General features: G+C 43.7%; 1 protein-coding gene across 6 annotated transcripts in view; it reads left to right on the forward strand.

Annotated features, from left to right (window-relative positions):
• Positions 1-25,055, forward strand: part of tenm2a (teneurin transmembrane protein 2a) — a 319,228-nt gene that overhangs the window by 244,779 nt on the left and 49,394 nt on the right. For 4 of the 6 annotated variants that reach the window (XM_044128020.1, XM_044128022.1, XM_044128024.1 and 1 more), the window contains 2 exons: positions 7,656-7,921; positions 24,331-24,453. In XM_044128020.1, the coding sequence (XP_043983955.1) occupies positions 7,656-7,921; positions 24,331-24,453 (389 nt within the window). The remainder of the gene's footprint in view (positions 1-7,655; positions 7,922-24,330; positions 24,454-25,055) is intronic. The other 2 variants (XM_044128023.1, XM_044128025.1) reach the window with 1 other exon arrangement.

Genomic DNA, 25,055 nt, shown 5'->3' on the forward strand with positions numbered 1-25,055 from the left:
CCTGAGAGGATGAAGATTGATCACCTAGGAGCACTCTAGGGCTCGGATGACTGGCAGAGTCGGAGAGAGATAGAAATTGACGATCGGGGGAGCGGGAAGATAGCAGAGAAATATAAGTCGGCGGAGAAGTGGGGGTGAAAGAAAGGGTTTACGGTAGAGGAGGGAGAGATAAAGAGGGGGAGAGAGGCAAAGGAATTGAGAGAAGTGGTGATTGAAGGAGATTGTTTTGGGGAGTGTGTGTGAGAGAAGATAGAAAGGCCGAGGAGGGAGATTGGGACCCGAGGAACATGGATACATTTACCAGTGTGAGATAAATGACTATAGATGGCTCCCGCTATCGCGGGTGTGCGTGCGTGTGTGTTTGTAAGGCAGAGAGAGGAAAAAGAGGAGAGGAGGGCATTTTTCTATGTGAGGGCGAGTGCACATGTGTATACATGTGTTGCAGCATTTTGTGAGAAAGCACCTGATTTCCAATTGGTCCCTTGGAGCCTTTTTGCCTCGCTGATGCCAGGTTCAATCTCTCTCTGTGATCTCAGGACGTTCCCCAGCACCCCCTACCCCCCTGCCCACTCCACTGTGGGCCACAAGTCTAAGGGAGAAATAAGCTCCCCGAGAAGGCTGCAGCATCTCAATTTATCTGGAGAGAACGGCGGAGGATGGGGTTAGGGAGGCTGGGTTACTTTCAAATGCATTACTGAGGCGACAGGGAGAAGATCCAACCTGTGGGAAAGGATCGAGAAAAGATTTATTCTCAGCTGTGCAGCCGCTCCCGTAATCTGCAACCATTACTCCTTAACATTATGCAACGCTTATTAACAATATGACCTTGCATTCTCTTAACGTTTGCTTTAAAATTAGTATTCGGCTTTTCTTCTCTGCTTCTCTGATAATGTTTTCCTCCAACTGCATTCTCTTTTAAAGTTGTTTTTCTTTTTCTAGCTTAATGACAAAAGCGAATCTGTTTATGCTCGAGACCATAACCAGTGCAGCAGCAGTACGAAATTGCATCTACACCGAAAAACACTTGTTTATATTTATCATGGACATATTTTCAAAAGTGAAAGCAAATTGCCACCATTTTACATGAGCTCTTAAATAACCAAACTGACCAGACTAACTAACATTTTGAAGTCTATTCTCTGAGCTGGGACTGGGATGATGTGCTCTATCTTTCTGGTTTTAGTGAGAACTCAAACAGGTTGACCAGTGAAGAGCTGCAGTAATCAGTGCGACTAAAGATAAACGTATGGATGTTCAGAGATTTTAAAAACCCCCAGTGCAATAGCCCTTTAGCTAAGCTCCGAGCAGACACTGTTCAGCACTGAAAGTGACAAACGGTTGTCTCAGCTTATACATCATTTAAATCTGCTCTGCCTTGGTTTGGGCAATTAAAGCACGTTTTACAACAGAGCCACATTCATTCAGACGTTTGAGCCACAGTTATTCATTGCTTTTGTATAACTGAGAGTTACCTCCACATCTTTGAGAGAAAACAAAGGGCATTTCGATGTTAGGAAGCAGTAACCACAGCATTGTTCCTTGCTCTCTTGTCCAACAGCTGGTCAGCTTCTGAGAAAGATGCGTTTCTTTTCCCAGACAGTTGCTGTTTCGATCCCCAGCTTTTCCAGTCCACATGCCGAGGGTCGCGATACCGACACCGGGCGAGACGTTGTCCGCATTGCAAAAGCAGCAGAGAAACAGATGTGAAATTTATCCAAATGTTGGCCATACATAACTGTAGATTTACATTCCATGAGTGAGAGTCTGATGTTAACAGCAGATTAATCACCAAAGGTCAGTGATTTAATCATCTGTCGAGGATGAGCAGTTTCATGACACATTCTGGATTTAGTCATGCATTTAATCATCATGTGTCACGCATTAATTAACCGCTTTTTAGTTTATGGCACAGGGGTAGGCATGCCTTGTTTTGTTTTTTTTCTTCTTTTAAAGCAAGCAACTTATGCTGATCTGGAGCCAATAAACTACAAGTTATGCAACAAAGTTTCAAGAACGATAGGGCCTTCTAATCTATTCTTAATACTCTGGGCATTGGCCAGTTGTTGGGTTTATGGAGTGAGTTATTGGAAACCTGATCTTCAAAGATCAAATGAAATTGATAGTTGCTTTTCAAAGTTTTTGTATAGATTTTTTTTTTATGCATCCATGATCTCCTTTTCCAAAATTGGGATGCAGAGGTAACAGGTCCAGTAGGGAAACAGAAATCTTCCTCGTCGCCCCTCTCTAATGTATTCTGTCCAGCCCCTGCAGTGACCTGAAGGGATTTATACTCCCTCCAGCGTGTATTTGGTCCACTCTGCGGTCTTCCTCCAGTGGGACTTGCCTGGCAAACCTTTGAAGGACCCAGGAGGCATCCCAAACAGAACCAAATGTACTGTTTTGTTTTGTTTTTTTCTTTAAGCAGAGATGCAGCAGAGTTCGTGTCTCTGAATCCAGCTGACCTGCAAAAAGGACATTTCAGCTGCTGATCTGCAAGATGCCTTTCTTTGCGTTATGATCCATGTCTTATGACCACTGGGGGAGTGCATAGATTGATGAGTAAAACGAGAGCTTAGCTCTTTAGCTCAGCTGTTTTAAACCAGAACAGTACCCGCATTCTTGCAGAAGAGGCCTCGGGTTATCTATTCATCTCCTGACCGATCGTTTGTGAACGTGACATCAAGATAATTAAAATTCTCCACAGTAGAACTGCATGGTGGGATTTGCCTTTTTCCGGTTGGGCTTTTAGGGCCCCGGAGGAGTTGACTCTGGTCCCACTCGCTTCACAATCGGCTCCGATCTGCTCAAGTGCATGCTGAAGTTCATGCCCTGAAGATGCAAGCATTACTACATCATCCGCAAAAAGCAAAATAAATAAATAAATAAAATGACATAAGACCCTGTGATTGCCAAACCCAACGCCCTCCTCTCCACTACCAAAGACCCGGACTTCATCCGAAGTTCCAAAATCGGCTCACGTTTTGCATAGACCAAAATGACGCCGTTTTTTTTCGCCACCCGAATGAATTAGCTCTGTTCAAAGTGTCTTCTGATTGGTCAGACGTTTTTTTGCCGTGCGCTCAGACAGAAATGTCAATATTTCTCACTAATCCGCTGCCTCTCTCCGGTTTTTGTATCTAGACGAGACATGAATACTTTTTGAGCAACTCAACTGACGAAACTGAGGAATTATTTGTACAAACCTTCACTAAATAGCTGCTATATTAATAAGACTTGCAGATGGTCAGTAACTCCTGGATGGAAATTGTAGCATTGACTGTTGAATGAAGTATGTCGGTGCTGACGGGTATGTCGGGTCCATGACGGGCAGCACTTTTTGCCTTTTGTCGTCAGTAGAATCATCTGAATAAACATCCCTCAGACAGTTTTCAGCTGCCGCTTGTTTTTTTTCCCCTTCGTATCTTTTGTTGTTTTTCTCTCTCTTTTTGTTTTTTGTTTTTTTGTAATTACAGAAGGTAACAGTTGTCAGCGTTTTCCTCCATCATATTCCCCTCCTAGAGAGCTTTGTGTTTAATTCTCAGATCCGAGTGTTTTCCTGGGCACTCCCTTAACAAGTCGACCTCCCTTAATTGTTCTCTACATCTGACATGTGTTGATGCGTCTCAGACTGCCATCCTCGTATTAGTCAGAGCTGAGAAAATGAACCGTGTTTCTGAGGCTGTGTAAAAGCGCGTGTGTTTGTTCGCTCAGGGGGGAATGCCAGCTTTGACTTCCCGCTAATTACCCAGCATGCTCTCTGTTCTGTGGTTAATTGTCCAGGTCCTCGTTTTGTCTCGATGGGACGTAGCGTTGGAGGGGTGAGAAAAACCACATCCTGTCTTCTTCTTCTCTGCCCGTCTTCCAGAGCGTAGCCTTCTATCTCCATATTCCTTCCTTTATGTCACTTGTTCAGCGGGGATGCAAATTAAACCTTCCTGGACAATCCGGCGGAAGAAGACTCGCACAAATTTGTGCCGCTCGCGCGTGGGTGCTTACCTCTAAATCTCAGCGAAAATGTTTGTCAGTGTGTGATTTGGGTTTTTTGTTTGTTCGGAGTATTTGTGTGTCGAAAAGAGTTAGAAGCGATGACAGCGAGGGGAGCCGTAGCTGGGAGGTAAGGGTGGCGGGGCTTCTGTCAGCTTTCTCTAATTATGTGTGGCATTTCCATACTGGACCACTGTCGAAAAAATTAAATAAATAAATAAACAGATGCACAAAACACACACACACACACGCACACAAGCATAAATACACAACCCAGCCTTTGCCTAATGATACAGAGCTGTGATTGTTGGCTGCCTGCTATGATAGCACCCCTCCATTGCCGTCCGCAACATAAATCAATGTCAATTACCTCCCCAGAGCACATTAGACACTTTCCATTCCTGCTCATAATTAGTGCGGACCGTAGACATATTCCCATCCCACACAGGCTCGCCGAGCGCCGTCTGCACACAAACAACAAAGCCATGGACTGAAACGATTTCGCTGGGCGAGTTCAAATGCATACCGGCACATCAAAAAATCGCATGCATTGTGTCGCGCAGAATGCGAGCGGCTCACCGGCTCGCTCGCCTCACATTAGGAGGATTGTAATTAATTAGCGCCGGCCTTGCCATCACAGAGTGCTTCAATGGCTGTGAAAATGAGTTCAAGCAGACACAAGCTGCTTGACCTTGGGGAAAGTGGGCGCGCGGTTTGTTGTGCGCACACCCCGCGCGTATGTGCATCCTTGCGTTTGGCAGCATATATGAATTTTGCATGCATAATAAGAAAAAAGGGGTGGGGGATGAGGGGTGGGATATTTTTAGACAATAACATTGTATTTCCTTTACATGCCATCTCCCCGTGCTCCCCATGCCTCCGTCTGTCGGGTGTGTTTTTGTTCCTCCTTTCTCCCCTTTTCTCTCATGCAACACACCTGACAGGTAACGGGGACAGGAACGGGGAAGCAGGGGAATCCGGGGGGACCGCAATCCAACAATCAGTGGTATAAAATGCAGAAAGAGTGGGAGAAGGAGGACCAGCACCAACGGACTGAATAATTGATAGAGAGAGTGGAGCAGTGCTCCCAAAACAAATCTTCGTGCTCGGAGCCCATTACCTGTTTTTAGCGGAAAAAAAAAAAAGACACACACGTTCTGTTTTGTTAACAGCAGTGATTAAAGGCATCAAAATGATAGGGGGGGGAGTGGAGCGGCTCAAAGCACAGATAAGCTCTGTTTTCCTGCTTCTCAAAGGACGGCCAATAGTCTGAACGCTAGTGACAGTGGGCTGCATTAGAAAAAGGACAGCCCTGACACACATTCAGGCAGACATGAGTCACAAGTCCTGGACTGGAGGCGGAGAAGAGTGACAAATCCAGTTGATGGAGAGGAAAAAGAGACTCTGAGCCCTCATAACTCACTCTAGTTATGAGATTCTCTTTACCAAGAGTGAGCCAAGAAGTTTAGGATTTAGTTCTCTTGTTTGGAAATTCCCACAGAGCAAGTAAAGAAAGGTAGGGCTGTGAGAAAAAGAAACAATCTTTCTCTTTTTTTGCCACTTAAAATAGAAATAGTGACACGTACAATAGCAGCAGAGGCCCAATCAAGGTATTTTTACTTTATTAACTCCATAATCTGAAACCAAAATTCAACTCCCAAATATTGATTTCTGAACTCTTGCCAAGTTAAAACATTAGTATTGTTGTTTGTAAAAGAATGTGAACTTGTTTCCTTTGCTTTACTCAAGGTCTGAAAGCGCTGCGTCGTTTTTATCATTCTGACCATTTTTCATTTTCTGCAAATAAATACTAATTTTTTGCTTAGAATTTCGGCTGTTGTCAGTAGTTTATAGAGTAAAAGAACAAAGTTAATTTTACTCAAACACATACTTATAGAGAGTAAGGTGAGAAATCTGATCATTTTGAAGTGGTCTCTCCATTGTTTTTCCCAGAGCTGTATATGTATATCTTGGGTTTTATCATCTGCACCCTCATTGAGCGTAGCTGCTTTATTTAAAAAAAGATGGGTTTTATATCATGTGCTTGGAAAAAGAAATATCTACAGTTTATGGAATGTATTTTTTCTGATCCGATCAATTTTGGTTGCCTCTAAAAATCTAAATGCTTTTCATCTTTTCCACTGATGCTTACAATGAAAGAGACCCGACTGGCTCCCATCCTTTCTCAGTGAAGTACTACCGAATCTTGACCATGAATGTGTAATTTTTATGAATGCAGATTCAGATTCAGATTTATTATTTAAAGAAAACAAAACAAAAAGACACGACCAAATAAAACACTATTTTTACAAACCGAAAATTTACCACAAAAGGAATAGACTGAAACTAAGACTTGTCCTTTCCTACTCATAGACTCAGCAATTTACAAAAATGAAAGACATCTTTTGCCACGTACACACATAAACACACATGCCATGGAATATTTGGATTTCCCACAGGATGAATAAATGCATCAAGTCATAATTTTATTGAAGATTATAGCTTTTTGTGTCAAGACGAGTATGTATATATATATATATATATATATATATATATATATATATATATATATATGTATTATTTTTTTTAGAAGCTAAAAAGGGCACCGAATATAAATATGTTTACCCTTGGAGGCATGTGAAAATTTTAGGTGCGCCCAATAAGGGAGATAATGCTGGTACTCTGCAGTAAACCAAAAATGACTCATTAGCTCTGACAATATTGTTCTTTGGCTTTCAAGGCAAGGAAACTCGACGCAGTGTTTTCCCTTTCGCAGCCCTTGTCCCCAAGGTCAGGGGGTTTGATGAAAAACGCATATTCTCACTTCCACACACGATCCCAAGGGAGACAAGCAAGACAAGACAACTTCCTCAAACACTGTGAGGCAAAGTCCCTTCTTACTCCGTCTCTGAGGCAGGGAGGTGACCTTTCCTCCTGTGATATGTCACACTCACCTGAGGGCTCCGTTCTGTCGTACCACCTGAGGTCTGTGTGTGTGTGTGGGGTGGGGATGGATGTGGGAGGGAGCCCACGGCCTCTCCACATGTGCGCTGCGGGGACGCGCGGCAAAAGATGACGCAAAAAAGGTTTCACCCGTGGTTTTGTCCTCCTTCCTTTTCACTGTCTCTATACAAGATTTCAAATGTGGAATACCTCTAAAAGTCACCGCTGCTTTTCTTTAAAAGGATAAATAAAAAATAAAAAAACATTTACAAAACAGAGCAATAAGGTGATTAATTACAACACACTAAGGAAAAATAAGGATAGTGGTAGGAGTTTCAATGTGTGAGCATACGCACAAACAGTGAAGGTGGAGGATAGTAGATAATGTCGAGTGAAAGGATGGGGGCTCAGATCCCTCTCTGAGGTTCTTTCTGAACTCTGACCCCTACCTGGACCACGAGGAAGAGAAGAAAGTGCTGCAGTCCTGATCCTGTCCAGCCATTAAGGACAGAGACGGGACACATCATAAGTGAGGGTGAAGAGGAGAAAAACGAGGGCAAAAGAAACAAGGTTGTATCAAGTGGAGGTCAAAGCGAGGGCTTCAGTAGAGACGAGGATTTCCTCACAAATACGCTTGTCGGATTGAAAAAAACTGAATGGAAACTCACATGTGAGTCTATTTCCGCTTGTTAAATGTGTCGCTGTCTTTCCCCTTGACGTCTCCGCAGGCACTTCTTGTTCAAGACGTCATCAGGGACCACCCCGCTCTTCAGCAGCTCCTCCCCCGGATACCCGCTGACGTCGGGGACGGTGTACTCTCCGCCGCCTCGCCTGCTGCCCAGGAACACCTTCTCTCGCTCAGCCTTCAAGCTGAAGAAGCCGTCCAAATACTGCAGCTGGAAATGCGCGGCAGTTACGGCGATCGCAGCCGCCGCCCTGCTGGCCATCTTACTGTCCTACTTCATTGGTGAGCGGCAACTTCGACACTCAACCTGTAAGATTAAATTTTTACTGCGTTGTTGTAGCAGAAAATCTTGAGTTTTTACAAAATTGGCGTGTTTACAGTACACAAATTTAGTTCCATAATTCCAATTTCCACAATTTTATGATGGGTGAGAGAGATGGCAGCCCATCTTAGAACAGTCCGTCTAGATCTTCTGGCACTGTGGGTCTTTATCGCCCTGAAAGACCCAATAATCTCCCGTTTTCAGTTTTTTGACTGATTCCACCCGATAATAATGTGGAATGTTATTGTTTAATAAAAAGTCCATTATGCCATTCACTTTAACAAGGTTCTCTGAGCCTTTAAAGAAAGAGACTTTCCCACAGCATCACAGGTCCTTTACCATACTTCACAGTGGCAACAACATGTTGTTTGTCATGACAAAATATGTCATATGTATTTACTAAAAAGATAAGTTTTTGTCCCGTCTGACCACAGCTACTGTTCCAGTTAAACTCTCAGCAGAGTTCAGCGAAACTTACGCATTCATGTTTGTGAATGTAGGACCAAAAAATCAAATAAATAAAAATTGTTTTCTGGCAAACCTCCCAAACAACCAGGTGGTGCGCGGATAACACAAAGCAGTTGTTATAAGGATTAGGTTACCCTAGTATAGCACTTTTTTTCTTTCTTTTTTTTTTTTTTGCGGTTCGCTGACAGTTGCAAATTTTTTCACCTCCCTCTCCATTCTGCTCACTCTGCGTGGTGGCAAGATAAACATGGGTCCACTTCCAGCTTTGTTTGTCACAGTTCCAGCTTTTCAAAACTTTTGAACTCTTTGCTCCGACTGCAGATCTGAGCAAGTTTAAACGCGGAGCGACTTTCCTCGTGCCGTTCGGAACGTCTTGCGTTAACTGGAGGGCATGTTTTCTTGTCTTACCCATTTTGAAAAACAGCTAGCAGACACTCAAGTTTGAGTCATGTGATATTTCTTCATTTATTATTTATTTTCTTTTAAACAAATATTTCTTAGCATGTTGATTTTTTTTTTCCTCTGGATAAACTACTAACTGGTCAACAGCCAAAAAACTGTTTGTGGTTTTTTTCAACTATTTTAGGGTCATTTTGATGAGCTGAATCCAAAATTCCCATTGGTTTCGCTCAATTAAGTCAACTTTCTGAGCTATGGATGCAACATGAGCATCACAATGTGTCATTTGTTCTCAAATCTGGATCGGTTCCCTGAGAATCTGGGATCGATGAGTGAAGAGCAGCAGGAGGAGAAACTCCATCAGGACAGAAAAGAGACAGAGACGTAATGTTCAATTTACATGTACTTATCCTTATCACTCAATTTACAGACATCCAAGTTTGTAACATTTAATTAAGACACGTTAAAGAACAATTTTTTTTCCCTCCTAAAACCTTTTTTGAATGAGAAATATTAATGGAAATGTCACAAAAATTGGATTTTTCCAAATCGAATTAGAATAAAAGCCTCACTTGATTGAGGAAAAATGCATTTTTAGGGTTAAGTGGTGCAAAATAGTCCTAATTCAGTTGAAAAAACTTCCAAAAAATATTCTTTTGTAACCCAGTGTAAACTTAAAGAAAAAATTTGTTTAATAAAAAAAAAAAGTGTGAGATTGCGCTGCGGCAATAAAACAATAATTAGAAAAAGAAACAACTTTATTTTAAGGCTTTTTACACACCAGTTGTACCAGTAGCCGGACGGTGCTGAATACAAACGACCAGCATGCTGGAAAAGTGAAAGAGTCCAGCCTCTGTCACACATGAACACCTCTTTTATTTCGAGTTCTTCAGTCCAGCTTGTGTTGTGCTAACCTACAATCCTTCAGCTTTTGCTTTTAATTTTTTTTTTTCCCCTCCCACGCCGGAATAAGAGAAGAAGAAGAAAAAAAAAAGTGTCAAGTTAACGGCCCGCTTCAAACACCAAGCAGAGTCTGGGGCGTGTGAGCTTTTGTTGCTTTAGCTTTGTTGTGCCGCTCTGTCAAAACCGGCCTCAACAGATGCCTCGGCCTCCGCTCAGTCCTGGTAAACAGCCACTGAGACAAACACACACACACACACACGCGCACGCACGCACACCGCAGAAATAACCAAGACTGTTTGTCTGAGCAGGTATCAGTCTAAGTGGGGATCCTAACAGACCCAGCAGGAACCTGGATGTTTTTCACTGATCTGAAGCCAGCGTGCGATACTTGAAGGAATGGCAGACACTCAGAGCGCATCAGGAAGAAAATCTGATGCCTGTCTACCGCTGGATCTGCAGGAAGACAGAGAGAGAGAAAGAAAAGTATTGCTCAGTGTGTGTGTGTGTATGTGGGAGTATGTGTGGGCATGGAGTTATTTATTTTTTTGACCTCCTTCACCGGCCGAGAGAATGCAGACCTGTGCTGTTTATCCGTCAGTGTGAGAGACAGAGGGAGGGGGGGCAAAAAAAAGGAGGATTTGAAAATACGAGGACATTTATATGTGTGTCTATTTTAGAGTGCATGTGTGTGTGCGTGAGTAGGTGTGTGTGAAAGGAGGCAGATGTGCCACCAAGCCCCTGATTGGACTCTTACCCCAGAGACCAAAGTCAACAGATGGGTGGATCATAGGAATCAGAGGCATCAGCAGAAAGAGAGAACCCCTCACTGACTCCACATTAATTATTAATATAATTTTACGTTATTTATAGACAAACCTATAGCGTACCTTTTTTTACTTTAAAATCTGCCCATCATAATGTAGCGCATAGCAAAGCTATTCATATCCCTGCACATTTTCACATCTTGTCATGTTGCGACCACCGAATACAATATATTTCGTTGCTGATTTATGCGACGCGTGGTGCTGAAGTAGCCACAGTTGTATTCAAGCCTGAGCTTTGACTAGGTCACACACTCTTTTGTTGGCAATTTTAAAAATAATAAAGAAATGTCCAGTCCAAGACTCGATCGACCGCTTCAAAACTAAAAATAGGCTTTTCCAAGACGGGATTATTTTGCCCACTGCCAGTCTATAACATCTGGTCGCAAATCCAGAATGCTAATCCCAAATTAGCTGCCTTATAGTCCTTGACTGTTTTACAAAAAATCTCTGCAGAGGGAGAAGTCATGCACGACAGGTCTTGCAAAACATTTCTCATTTATTTTCATGAATTATGTACATATAGAGGGACACCCAGTCCCACCCTTCCCTAAATGGGGGAGGGGTGTACAGTTTAGTGGCTAATCACAAATTGTTGTGTCTTTGGAGATTTGGCGCATAGGAGAGTCACTTTCTATTGATTTTCTAGCATCAAAGAGTTTGAGTTGACGTCATGTGGACTGGAAGATAATGGGTGTCTGCAGCATTACCATTTGGCTGTGGGGTGCGAAGCGGGTTGAGGTGTGTGAATACAACAAAGCAACGTTCTCTAATACTCCAGACCTCCCCCACCCCCGCAAATAGAAAACTCATTACAGTTAGTTAAAGAAACGTGACAAAATGTGGAAAAGTTTCAGAATAATGAATACTGCAAGTTTGCACACACGCACACCCACACACATATATGCAGAGTTGCGAACAAACTTGTCCACTTTTACGAGTGTTTGTGTGGCCCCTCGGAGTGCCCTTGAGAGCGGTGTGCCTCCTCCAAGGCAGATCAAGGCCCCTGGCCTGGGGCACGCACACACACACACGCACACACACACACACCCATCCCCTCCTGATCTCTGCCCGGTCACACTGCACTGGACAGACACGTACAGAGCCACACAACCGCCGCAGGGATGTTGAAGGAAACCCACAGATACCTAAGGCCAGAGGAATATTTCACTTCTCTGGAAGCGTACAGTACATTTGCTAATAATGACGAATGGTTTGTTTCATCAAAACATGTAACTGTAATTATTAAACGTAGAGTTAATTAGAGAAATAATATGTAGAGTGTCTGCTTTAAAGACTAATTGCAGCCTTTATTTAATTTAAAAATCCTTTTTCTTTCCCAACATTGCATAAGGGTTTGTGTGCATGCCAGAGAAACCCTTTTAACAGCAGGGCCTGTCTGTCTTTATAATTAGTAGTATTACCTTGTCAGCCAAGCCAAGAGATTACTTTATTATTAGGTGTATTTATAGCACAAACAAGATGGCTAACAGACTATCTAAATACACTACACTGTTGCATTTTTAATAGAATCGAGCAAGTCCGATAGTTTCTGTGCATTCTTGTTCGTGTTATCTCCTGGAGATCTGTGCTGTACCAACACGCCTAATTGTCCACCTGGATACAACTCAGTAGGTAGAACAAGGCTGAAGCAAGAAGGTTTTGTTTTATTTATATTTATTTATTTTTTTACTTTTGCTCTATTGCTAACTGTAAGGTCCCCGTTCAACTGTAGGGAAATGTTTTGCTCGGGTGTTTTGTCTGTGCCGAACAGAGCGGTAGCGGTGCTGCCAAGCCTGAAACCCTTGTGTTTACCTTGCTTTCTGTAGCGTTAATCGTGCAGCGAGTTCACTTCTCCTAACGCGGAGAGGGGGGGACGGAACGGGATTCTTTTTTATATATATATATATATTTTCTCTTTGTGCCTCGTTTGTGTACGATGCACGTGTGTGTATGCCCAGGCCCAGGCGATCGCTGCTGGGATTTACGCAGAGCACCCAGAGCCATGCAGCGTGAAGAGGACCCCTCTGAGGCATCCGCCCAGGAGCCCGCTCATAAATTACATCAGGACACATGTGCCTGAGCAGCACTTTTCTGTTTTGTGTGCGTGAAAGTGCGCACGATGCTCGTCAGTCCTTCTCCTCTTTAATTCGACGTAAACTGTGTGTGGGCGTGCGCGCACGTTTCACATCACACTCACAGTCTGGGTTTCTTTCCCTCCTTATTTTTCAAATCCACACCTTTTAAAAGTAATCGTACACTCTTTAACTTTATTTTTTTACTTCAATGCGTTTCCTTAGGATTATTCGTGATACGCCAACCAAATAGTGTTTTTTTATGGGGGGGTTTTTGCAGATAAATATCAGAGTGCTGTGTGTTTCTGTTCATCTCTCCTCCTTTCTCTGATACTTCAAAATAAAATCCAGTCCAACCCATTACGTTCAGTAATCACAAACCTATCAAAACATGGGAATCCATCGAAGCTCAGAGGCAGGGACGAGATTAATGTAACACAAACGAGGAATGAAGTGATTTGGGCAAAATAAACTTTTTAATCTACTGCAAATTGATTCTTAAGGGGAGGTGGGGATTCATGATTTTGGTTAGTTTAGTTCATTTTGCACAAATTAAATGCAGATCAAAGATATTAATGAGAAATAATAACAATGCGAGAAGAGGTCAAATCCCAATGGGCCTATATAAAGCTTCCACCTAAATAGTACAGAAAAAAATATATAATACGATTGTTTATCAGGCGATCATAAATTTATGAGATACAATCAAATAGAAAGAGAAAAGACACAACTACAAAGTACTAATGGGGATTTTAATGGAATATGTAACAGTGGAAGAAGTGACCATCACAATTCTTTAAGTGCAGCTTTGCTTCTATCGAGGTCGAGGTCAAACCACTGACTTCAACCCAATCTTAAGCACGGTGGTAGCCACATCATGCTGTGGGGGTTCCTTTCAGCCCCCTGCACAAACCCGGATGGAACGCTCTAAACACAGGCCGACACGTAGAAAACGGAATCAGTTCTTTTAGATTTGCTTCACAGTTATGCTCTACTGTAAATAATCTGACCAAGAAGCTTCCCCAGACGCGCCGAGGGATTTTTCTGAAAGGCGTGCTTCAAGTGTGCAGTCGACAACACCTCTTTGAGGCACAGCCCTGCTGCTTCAGATGGAGCCGTGGGATTGAGATAAACATACACACATAAGAGAGAGAAAGAAAGAATTGAGTCTGTTCGTTTCATCACTACAGCATTACAGAGAACTCCAGAGGACCTGCAGACGTACTTCTTCTTTTTTTCCTCGCTTCAAACTCCAGTGGAGTGTGGCCCTTCCTCTTTTACGTGTGAAGGAATGACTGAACGGATAGAGGGAGGAGGATAAACGAGAGCGCTTGTTCCTCATTCCCTCGGCGTCTTGTTTGCTCGCTCCGCGTGGAGGACCCCTGCCAAAAGGAGAGGTGGTTGCTAGGATACAGGTGAACGGTTGGCATATAGGCGAGGAGACGGGTCCATCATTGTGAATGGCAACCCGGAGAATGTAAAGGAGGGAGAGAGAGGTAGAGGGGGATGAGACGCACACTGGAGGTCAGAGGTGAGCGTAAACACGGATAGGAAATGGAGGACAGATCGCCCCGAGAGCCAGACGGGGAGAGGGTCGCGGGCTGATCCGCAGCTGTCTGCTCCCTGAGCCGTGAGGTCGCGAGATTGCTCAAGTGTTAGGGAGGTGTTGTTTGCACTGCAGAGGGAAGAGGAAGAGGGTGGTGATGATGATGATGATGATGATGATGATGATAAGAAGGAGGACGCCTAGGTGAGTGACAGGACAGGCCAGGGTGTGGAGAGGAGAAACCGGGGGAGAGGCAGACGGAGGAGAGACGAAGGAGAACGCGGCCTCCCGAGGGCTTCTGTCACCTGGAATAACTGTGGTACTAATGTCTCCTAATTGATCACAGCCAGCAGAGAACAGAGGGACGGCGACGACGGCGAGATGAAAGGACGGAGGGAGACTGCAGAGGACGGAGGGGTGGGGGTGGGGAGAAGCAGTTACGTCAAAACAAGTTGGGAAGGATAAAAAAAAAACAAAATAAAGGGGGGAGAAAGAATTGGAGTCTTGGAAGACGGAGAGTGTAAGCAGGAAAAAAAGGTGTGATAGATGACAGGCTTGTCAGGCTAGTTGTGTCCGGGTGGACTGTTTTCACATTCACATACATATGCACACAATCCCCCACACACACACACGTACAGGTGCGCCCTTGACTTCTATGAGTAAACTCCTGCTAGCGGGCGCCGGTGTCACCTTTTGCGGGAGTGCTTCAAATGAATGTGCGCGCGAGTGTGTGACTGGTGAATTTGTCCGGCTCCGTGGCGTACCCCCAACATGGCACCGTCGCCGCTGATGAATGAGAGGACCCCGCGCGCGCATTCACCCCACGTATTTACTTATTTATTTATTTTTAAGGCTTCTCTCTCTCTCTCTCTCTCTCTCTCTCTTTCTTCCTCCCGCCTCCTCCGTGTGTTGATTAAACAGAGCCACACGCGCACAAACACTGTCATCGAGTGTGACCTTCACGCCTTGAAGCCGACCACTTCCCATCCATCACCGCCGTCTTGGCTGCTCCAGACTGATCACAATCGCTTACTTGCCCCGCCGCTCCTCCCGGCGAGAAGTGCCTCACTCGGGCGAGTTCCCATCACCGTTTCCTTCCCGTAATAACATGCTAATGGCTTTATCGTTCACAGCTGTGCAGTTAGCAAAGTAAATACATAATAATCAAATTCATATCCGCAACTCAGAGGTCTCACACGCGCGTGCTGGGTTAAGCAGAGCAACTCAGTCAAGTGTAAGAAACAGAGGCGGGGAAAAAAAAAAGACTAAAGATGAACATTTCTATCCAAAATAATACATATATTACTAACTAGGAGAAAAAACTCTTCATTGTATTATGTATCAGTATTAATGTCACAGTTATCATAGGTAGAGCCATAAATAAAACCTTGACTCCTCTGGATAGTTGAATTGAAATATAGGCAGCATTTGTGCCATCAGCATAGTATACGGTTGGCAATGAGACAGTAACAACCTGATCATAATTTCGTAATCATTTTAAGTAATTAGCTAAATTATATGTCATGTCCCAGTAGTAACAGTTTTTAATAAACTGTAAACAATGGAGGTACTTCTTTGATTGTAAAGAAAACTGATATTTAAGTAACGTTTTGCGACTAAATAACTGCATAAAATGGCCGAGAAGCAACAACTTTCTGTTGGATATCAAAAACAGATTAATGGTTTGTTGGTAAAGTTATAGCAAGTCAACAGTGGCAGCAAGGATTTTAACAGCAGTTGTTAATTTGGGACAAGTGCCTGAGTTTGGTTCATATTATGCAATTACTAGTGTTACTGTTTACAGTAACTGCTCACAATAAGCCATTTATCAACACCAAAATTGTAGTGTTTGAATAATGTGATGCCATTGCTACATTATATTATTACCCTTAAACAGCTTTTTTATAATGAACTTTTAGTAGTGGAGTAGTCCACATACAGTCTTCACCAGTTTTATCAGTCACATAATTCAATTTGTAAAAGGATTTTAAGCTGATATCGCCAAATAATTGAATTTCTCTTACTGCGGTAGTACCCTATTGTTGCATCTTATTAGAAGTCCAACTAAATAATATTTTCTTTCAAACAATTTTTGTATTACATTTGTCAACTCTTTAACATTTTTTTTTTCTCCGTGAAGCAATCCTCTGTAGTTGATGATGTTATCTTCCCTCTTTTTATTTGTGTAAAGAAACAGCAAGCATTAAGGCAAAAGTGCAACCACTTTGTTAAACGCAAACTTTTTATAACCTTTTACTTGAATTATTATTATCCTCTCAAGGTTTCAGCCAAAAAGAAAAAATCTCCGGAATATGTGTCCGCTAGCGGAGCTCTGTCGAGTCCGTGGCTCCTCTCCAAAGCCGGCTCCTTGACCCCTCCGTCCTCTCTCACGTCGCATGCGGCTTCCCTTCTGCTGATCCAAGGTGGAACAGTGAGAGGTCAGGATGTGTCGCTCATGCCAGCGTAGGTGTCCGTGTACATGTGCATCTTTGGCGTGTGCGGGCCACGTGTTTTGCTTCTTCTTTTTTTTTTTTTTTGGAGGTGAAGGCACTACTGGGGCATATGGCGGGACGCGGGGATTGGGGCATACGGATCTGGACGTGGAGCGTGTGTCGGCAGCAGCGGGGCCTGTCGCGCTGATAAAGGTTAGGATCGTACGGCACGCTGCCAGTCCAGGAAAAAGGGGCAGGGCACGGCGCAAGGTGCTACACCATCTGCACCGCGAGGGATAAATGGGTCATCTGCTCCGGTCAGGGGATACAACGTAGGGTGCACAGTTGTTTTGGGTTCTGGCATTCATCTCTTGGCTTTTACTTTTTTAGATAAGTTTACAGTTTTTTAAATTTTCCTTTGCTTTTGCAGTTCTTAAACCAGCGTGCCTCAGCTTGCTTCATTCATTTATTTCCTAATTCATTTTTTTTCATTTTCTACAGGTCTTATCTGGGCCCGATCGTTAGTCCAATTAGGCCCCCACGGCGCTCGACTTGTTCTGTGTTTTAAACAGAAGACGAATGAAGATGTGTTTTTTTTTTCTTCCCCGCTTGCTTGTTCTCCGTCCCTTCCCTCGGTTTCTTTTCAGCTCCTCCGTCTCCTGGCCTTCCGAGACGCACTCTGTCTTTTCATCCTCACTCATTCTCTGCCGCTTTCTGATGTGTGATAAGATAGCATAGTTCCTCATATCCTGTTTCTAATACAGATCGATGAGAGGGAGAGGACTGGAGGTGGGCTGGGATGAGGTGAGGCAGAGCGGCTTGATGTGGGGAGGGAGGAGGGTCACGGAGCAGGTATGTGAAAAGGAAATGAGGATTCAGAAAGGAGGACATCACTCAGATGCACATCTCTTTTCATTTAACCAATCACCCACGGGCACACACACACACACACACGCATGGACGCATGTGGCTACAGCCGTGGTGGTGGGTCCTGTCAATATTGCAGCGCCGGTAAAGAAGCCATTTTTCAGCTGTGATTTACTAAGTTGCTTTCTTCTCGTTTTGTGCAGGTAAGAGCTGCCAGCGACTCGCATAACCTTTTGTGTTGCAGTCAATTACAGTTCAGTTGCATCAGCTGGGTGAGGAGGTCCCATCGGGCCTCGCAGCTTTGCGCGCTTGTTGTTAATACCGTGCAATTTGCAGCATGCATACGCTGATGCACACACACACTCACACACACACACGTATACGCTGGCAGACAGTTTGTCTCTCGGAGTCGATGTGACCCCCCCCAAGGGCAGCAGGCAGCCGTCAGCCGCCCCCGTCCTTTTGTCTGAGACTCTAACTGATCTCAGTAAGAGGAGCGTCTTCAGAGCTCAGTCGACAGTGAGGGCTGCCTTATTTATAGGTTACATGAGTGGATTTCATGAGGTAAATTTTACGTAATATCCCAAAAGGCCTGACTGTTGAGAACCTGGCCCACCACGTTTTCTTTTTATTTTTTTATTTTTTTTCTCCCTTCGTTTCTCTGATATCGGCAGCAGGAGCCGCTGCTATTGGAAAGAAATTGATTTCTGCATGTCAGGTCTGGATAAGTACAGAAAGATGTTAATATTTACAAAGATCATTCCCAATTGCATCGTCTAAGGATTAGATTCATCGATACATCGATCTATCTGTCAGTCTATCCAATCATCCGTCCATCCATCCAATCATTAATCCATCCAATCATCCATCAATCCATCTGTCAATCAATGCATTAATCATCCATCCAATCATCTAATCATTCATTAATCCGTCCATTCATCCCCCGTTCCATTCATCAATATGTCTATCCTTTCTTAGCCCTGCATCTGTTCATCCATCCATTTTGTCAGTCGGTCTCTCCAGGTGAGTTCTTTTAGTTTATGTGTGTGTGTGTGCGCGTGTGTGTGTGCGTGTGTGTGTGTGTGGTTTAGGTTGCAAACAGACTGAACCAGCCAAGAATAGAGAGCCCCTAAGAGATAGAAAGGAAGGGGTGGAGCACTGGACCAATTAGAAGCCAGGCTGAGAGTGGGAGGGGCCGGTCTGTGCTACAATTACCGTCCTAATTGAGGTCAGAGTTGTTAATTTACTGGTGAATTAAAACAGTTAATATGCATTTATCTGGATGGCCAGGGGAGAATGGAAACATGCTCTTCGTGTGTGCGTGCGGGTCTGCGTGCGTAATTGTGCATTTTGTGTAATTTTACATGCGATGCAAGAGATTACATATAAATACATGCAAGAAGCCGCGCTGTATCTTTGGCGCAATTAGCAGCATCACAAGTAGTTCAGTTGGATCAGCCGTGTAAAGGGGCGGCAGCAGAAGCAAGGCGAGAGACAAGAGAAGAGTTTGAGCATTTCCACGTTTTCCAGAGAACAGAATGATGATGATGATGATGATACAATATTTTCCAGTGCACAAAATCACCTCTTTCTGTCACTGGCTCTCGTTTACTCCCCCCTCACTCGAGCAGAAATCAGTTTACACCCTTTAACTTTGAAACATACAAATATTGCTGGGACATGCGCAGGCGAGCTGGATTTGTGTCATCCTCTGATCTGTTACAGCACATGTGTCAAACTCAAGGCCCGTGGGCCACATGTGGCCCGCCATAACTTTTTATGTGGCCCTCTGCATTCTTGACTAAACATTAACTTAGTCTTAAATATGATGTTAGAAATCAAATCAATGTAGTTTTTATCTGTGGCCTGCCAAATTATATCAATTAGTCCCTTCAGTTTCTTGAGAAATATTGTCGAAAATCAACAAATCCCCTGCACTTTTTAATGCTAATACATAATTGGGAGTTTAGTGCAGATATTTCTCAAAAATTTTCAAAAACTGTTGAATTAAACAGCTGCCTCAGCCTTAATTGATGTCAGATTGTAGTCCATGATCTACACAGCGAGTAATAAACAGTTGCTTTTACCGTAATAAACAAGCGCAGATATCGCAAATATTTCCAAGTTAGGACTACAAGCACTGATTTTTATTGCAAATAGAATCACAAAATTCTGGAGGGACTAAAGAGATGTTCAATAATATTTAATTTTAAGGATTCATTGATATTGTAAATGTTGGTGAACGGGTTTCATCGATACATTCTGGCACAACCGGCCCTTTAAGAGCGTTGGGGATCTTGATTTGGCCCAAAACAAAAAAGAGTTTGACACCCCTGTGTTACAGGATGAAAAAGCCGGTAATTCCCATCTTGGTCTTTCCCCTCTGCACCTTCATCTCTTTGCCGCATCATCTCTAGTTTTTTTCCTAGAATTCTCAACCACTAACCTCTCAGCCAGCGCACGATCCGCCACCTCCTTCCTCCCTCATCCGCACCATCATCTGTCTTCTCTCTTTTTTCTTTTTTTTTGTCACAGGTCCCTGTGTGCCATAGCAGTTTTTTTTTCAATTTCTGCCTTTTGCAGATGATACAGGCCAAGCACTTTGCCTCGCTGAATTATAAATCGGAAAAACAGAAAAAAATAAAAATTTTAAAACTCTCTGTGAAGAAGCTGATCTATTTTTAATCCAACACGCTTGCTTGTTATACCTGCTGCTCAGTGATCTGCCCCCGTATGCCTGTGTGTACACGTGTGTTGTTTTTTTTTAGTTTAGTTTTTTTTTTTTTGTGCTATGTCCTCATCTGTTGAGCTGAATACATGAAGAAGGCAGAGCTTGAAAAGAGAAACTTATGAATCCCCTGTTCTCCCCGTGCCTGTCAGTGGATTTGAACTGAGATGGGCTTTACTGGCACTGCACTTAATAAAGGCTTGCAATGCAGCTGGAAAACAGTAATTATGGCAATTACAACCAGCAAGAAAAATGCTTAAAATTACGTCGGCACAAAGCTAAGTACATGAGTTTCTGCAGGGGTTTTTAATTAAAAAAAAAAAAAATCTTAAATTACGCTCAGACGTCGTCAGACGTGTCGCTGTAGCCATGGAGGAGGAGGAGGATGATGGCGAAGATGATAACAAGTGTCTGGTCTCTCCTTGTCTTTCTTACATCTTGCTGCAAAGAAACCTGTTGACGGAGTGTTGCCTTTGGAGGTTTTGTCACGGAGGAGTAAGTGTGCCATCTGTTGGTCAACCTTCTTCTGCTGCTGTTGCTGCTTTCCCAAAGCAAACAACAAGGAATTACGTGGCTTCCAAAGCTTGATGGGATTCATGGGGGATTTTACGTGATAAACAGAAAGTGGTGGATAATGTTGAAGTCCAAGGAAAACCACAAATGGCTTTTGACGGGGGGTTTTTTGTTTGTTTTTTTCACAAACAAAAAGCTTAAAAGTGTGGCATGGAGAGACAATACTTTGTGGAACCACCGTTGTCTCAAGCAGCTTCGCAAAACTTGAGACTGAAACTTTGACCTTTTCTTTCCTGCATTGATGCTCAAGGTCTGCCAGAGTTTTATTGGCCGGGTCTTTAAAAGTCATTTTTCAAGTTTCTCGACTAGATGTGAACTTTGACTAGACCATCCGAGCACTTGCTGTGGCTTTGGGTGTATATCTGTAGAGCTGTGTAAACAAGGAACCTTGTCTCAGTGCTATAGGATTTTATATAGGATTCTCTATCTCCATCCATATATTCCCATCAATACCCTCCACAACGCATGATGCTGCCATCACCGTGTTTAATGGTGAGGATGAACTCTGAAGGGTTGATGTGCAGTTTTTGTTTCTCTGCATGTAGATCAATTCTGGTCTCATCTGCCCAGATCACCTTCCTGAACATGCTGGCATTGCCTCTTTTATGGCCTGTGGCAAACTACTAATGTAGCTTTTAGATTTTTATTTATTTATTTATTTTTTTTAAAGGACGCTCTTCTTGGCACGCTTCCATAAAGACCGGACAAAAGATTTTCCTGTCGAGATTCTCTAACGCGAGTCGTGCATCTCTGCATCTCTGATTAATCGTCCCTTTGACCGACTCGTCAGTTCATGTGGACGGCCGTGTCAGTTCTCTGTTAGACGTTTGAAGCTTGGCATTTGTGTTTATTTTCTCCACGCTTTCATCCCTGACTGTTTCCAAATTGTCCCGGAGGTATGAATGTCTGCTAGGCTCTGGAAGAGGACTAAAAAAAAAAAGATATCAGTTTGTTTTTTAGAAAATACATGTGTATTTGTAGTGTCGCCGAGACATAAACCAGATGAACACACACACACACACACACACGCACACAATGAGCTAACCGCAGTGCTGTCTGCCTGTTGTGTTCTTGGAGGTGACCTAGAATGAGAACGGCGTCACAATAGATTCACAATTGCTTACTGTCTCCGACTGATTCAATAGGCAATCTTTCTATCGACGGCTCCCTGTGATACCATCTGTGGTGTGTGTGGGCGTGGGTGTGCTAGTGTGGGCGTGTGTAGGTGTGTGTTATCTATAAGGAAGGACAGGGCAAAGATAAGAAGAAAAGGGGGGGGGATACAAAGAAAAAAGATGGAAAGGAAAGAAGGCGGGTGCGATTTAAAAGGAGAGGTCAAAGTTCGGATATGAGAGAACAGAGACAGGGGGCGCCCTCTCTGTTTCTTGTTTTCTATCCAAACCCACCCCTCCACTCGCAACCCCTCCAATCTCCCGACACGCCATAAAAAAAATAAATAAATAAAAAAAAAGAGCTGACAGTGTAGGCCGGGAAGCAGCCAAGGTGTCAGCGCTTTCCTTTGACCGGGAAGCAGGGGAGGGGAGAGAAGTGGAGAGAGGGCGACGAAACACACAAAATAGGAGGAAACAAAAAAACACTGAACCGAGAGAGAGAGAGAAAGAGAGAGGAGAGGAGAGAAGAAAGAAAGGAGTTTTTCCCCCCGAATCCGCATCCCCACCTCCTGAAACTTTTACGCTCCTCCCGGTGTGTGCAAACCTTCGGCAAGTGCAGATAGGATTTTGACGAGACGGAAATTGATTCCCGGGCTCCACATGCAGGTGCTGTGAATCTGCTCCCATCCTGAGAAGAGGCGCAGTATCGCACTCTATCGCCGCCATGCATTCCCGTCTCTGCATGCCCTCCGAGCCCACTTCACGGGACTCACAGAGCTGGAGGTGCCTTTTAATGTTAAGTCACTTTCAAACAACGCATCTCAATCAACTGAGCTTTGGAGATCAAAACAGTCATTCCTAAAAGACAAGAAACATACCTCTCACTGAGGACATTATTGAACTAGTAAGGCGACAGAATGCTTGGCTTTTTTTTTTTTTTCCCCTCACTCATCTTGCATTTGTGGTGGGAGGAGACGTTTTGCAGGGTTTGGGGGTGGCGGGGAGCGATGAGGGAAGAGACATGGGGAGAGTAAAGAGCTGACAAAGTGAAGAGCGAACCCACTCGAGGAGCCTCGTGCCACCAGCACACACAATAACACAACAGAGGACAAAGGGAGAGAGGAGAATGTAGAGGAGAGCCATGGAGTGTTCCCTTCAGAGAGGAATCTGTCACTCGCTCTCTGCGAGACGGTGCAAAAGGGTTCCAAAATAAAAAAAAAGAAATAAAAAAAGAGAAAAATGCAACAGACGCTGAAGGACGCTCAGGGAGAGAGAGTGAGGAAGAGAGAGAGAGAGAAATCGACAGAAAGGAGACGTTTGAGATTCCTTAATTGCGTGATCTCTACAGACCCGCCGTGTTTCATTAACTGTGTGTGTATGTGCGTGGGCGTGTGTGTGTGTGTGTGTGTGTGTGTGTGCGCTGCTTAACGTGTTGCACCGTCACATACAGGTGCGTCTCCATAAGTCGGAAAAATGTATTTATTTTAGTCTTTCTAGTGGAAAAGCGGAACTCGTTTGTAAAGCGATAAAACTTCAGGGGTTTGTTTTGTTAATTTTGATATTTATGGCTCGCAGAAAAAAAATCCCGGAATATAGCTTCTCATAAAATTGCAATATTACATAAGACCAATAAAAAAGGAAAATAATGCTGTGTTGGGTTACGTTACGATACGTTATGCCCAAAGAAGCTGGCTCTTTATGTAGAGCTGCATCCAAGAATGGATAGTTAAGTGGAAGGAAAAAATGTGCACAACTAACAGAGACAGCTGGAGCTAGGAAGTAAAGCCGATTGACGTGTTTGAAGTAGTTTCATCAGGTGCAGCTGGAGATGGGGCAGAACTGGACTCGGACTGTCTACCTGACCCAGTGGCCGTGTTTTAAAGTCCACTTACTGGATAAATGTCATCATCAAATGTCAGACAGAATCCAAGGTGCTCAAGGAACGGCGTGAACTTTAAACATTTAGCCGTAATTTGAGAGTCCAAAGTCCAGGACATCTACTGTCAAGCATTATGGACATACTGATTTCATTTATCCCAAGTATTGAATTGATACTGTGCAGTACATGGAAATACTTCTCACTTGTCTTACATTTCTGTTATCAAAATCCTTTTCTTTTTTTGTTTAAGTCATTCTTATGTATTATTCTAATTTTCCAGAAAGCTGATTTGTGGGTTTCCATTAGCTGTAAGCCACAGTCGTCGAAATTCATAGCGGCAAAAGCTCGAAACGCATCAGAGCCTGAGTGAAATAAGTCGATGTAATATCTGAGTCTCCCCACCTTTTCGAGTTGGATTCCTGAAATAAATGTACCTTTTGATGGTATCCCCAAGTCACGGGAGCTTCACTCTTAAAAGAAAGTTGTTCTGCTGATGAGCTTTGTCGTTTGTTGCCAGTCCTCCTCCAGCCCTCTTCTCTGGCCTCGCTGACATGTTTCTCTGCTTCTCCTCCCCTCCGTGTTTCTGTGTGCAGCGATCAACTTGCTGGGTCTGACGTGGCAGCTGAAGCCCTCTGACGGCCCTCTGTTAAACAACGGACTGGGAGCCGGTCTGCCTGTCAACAGTGACGTGGCCACACTGCCCTCTGGAGGCAGAGGTATGAACTGTCAGCTGCACACCCGACACCAACGAGAGGCGATGTTGCAGGGGGATGGGGGAAAGGATCGGGATCGTTCTTTTCCCCCTTAGAAATTTGTTGTTGTTGTTGTTGTTGTCGTTGCAATATTTTCAGTGTGCTACATTCATTACTAAACATGTGCACTGCTTTCTTGTGAGGAGCTCAAATCAGTCCTCTCCGTAGCAGTCCTCTTCAAGAATCATAGTTCGACCCACTTTATAAAAAAAACATAAATCCATCTTCTGCATGAATAAACTGGCTCGAGCCTGTATTTGGCCACATTTTCACTACAGTTACAAATGAGAGAAATATAGATGGAGAGTTGGGGGGAGTGAGGAGGGGGATGGTACCTCTAAAAGCCATATTTGCTCGGTAACACACAATTCGATAGATTTTTATTTTTTTTCCCCCTTCTTCTTCTTCCACTCAAACACACCCGCATCTGAAATATTGATGCGGCCGGTGACGCAGCACTGGATGCGCCGTCCTGTTTGAAACACAGCGAGTTTGTGTCGAGCCCAGTTTATCTTTTCACTCGGCGGCGAGGTAAAAACTACCCTCTCTCTTTAAAGCAGGGCTGC

Source organism: Gambusia affinis, linkage group LG09 (assembly GCF_019740435.1).
Source record: "Gambusia affinis linkage group LG09, SWU_Gaff_1.0, whole genome shotgun sequence".
Lineage (NCBI taxonomy): Eukaryota > Metazoa > Chordata > Actinopteri > Cyprinodontiformes > Poeciliidae > Gambusia > Gambusia affinis.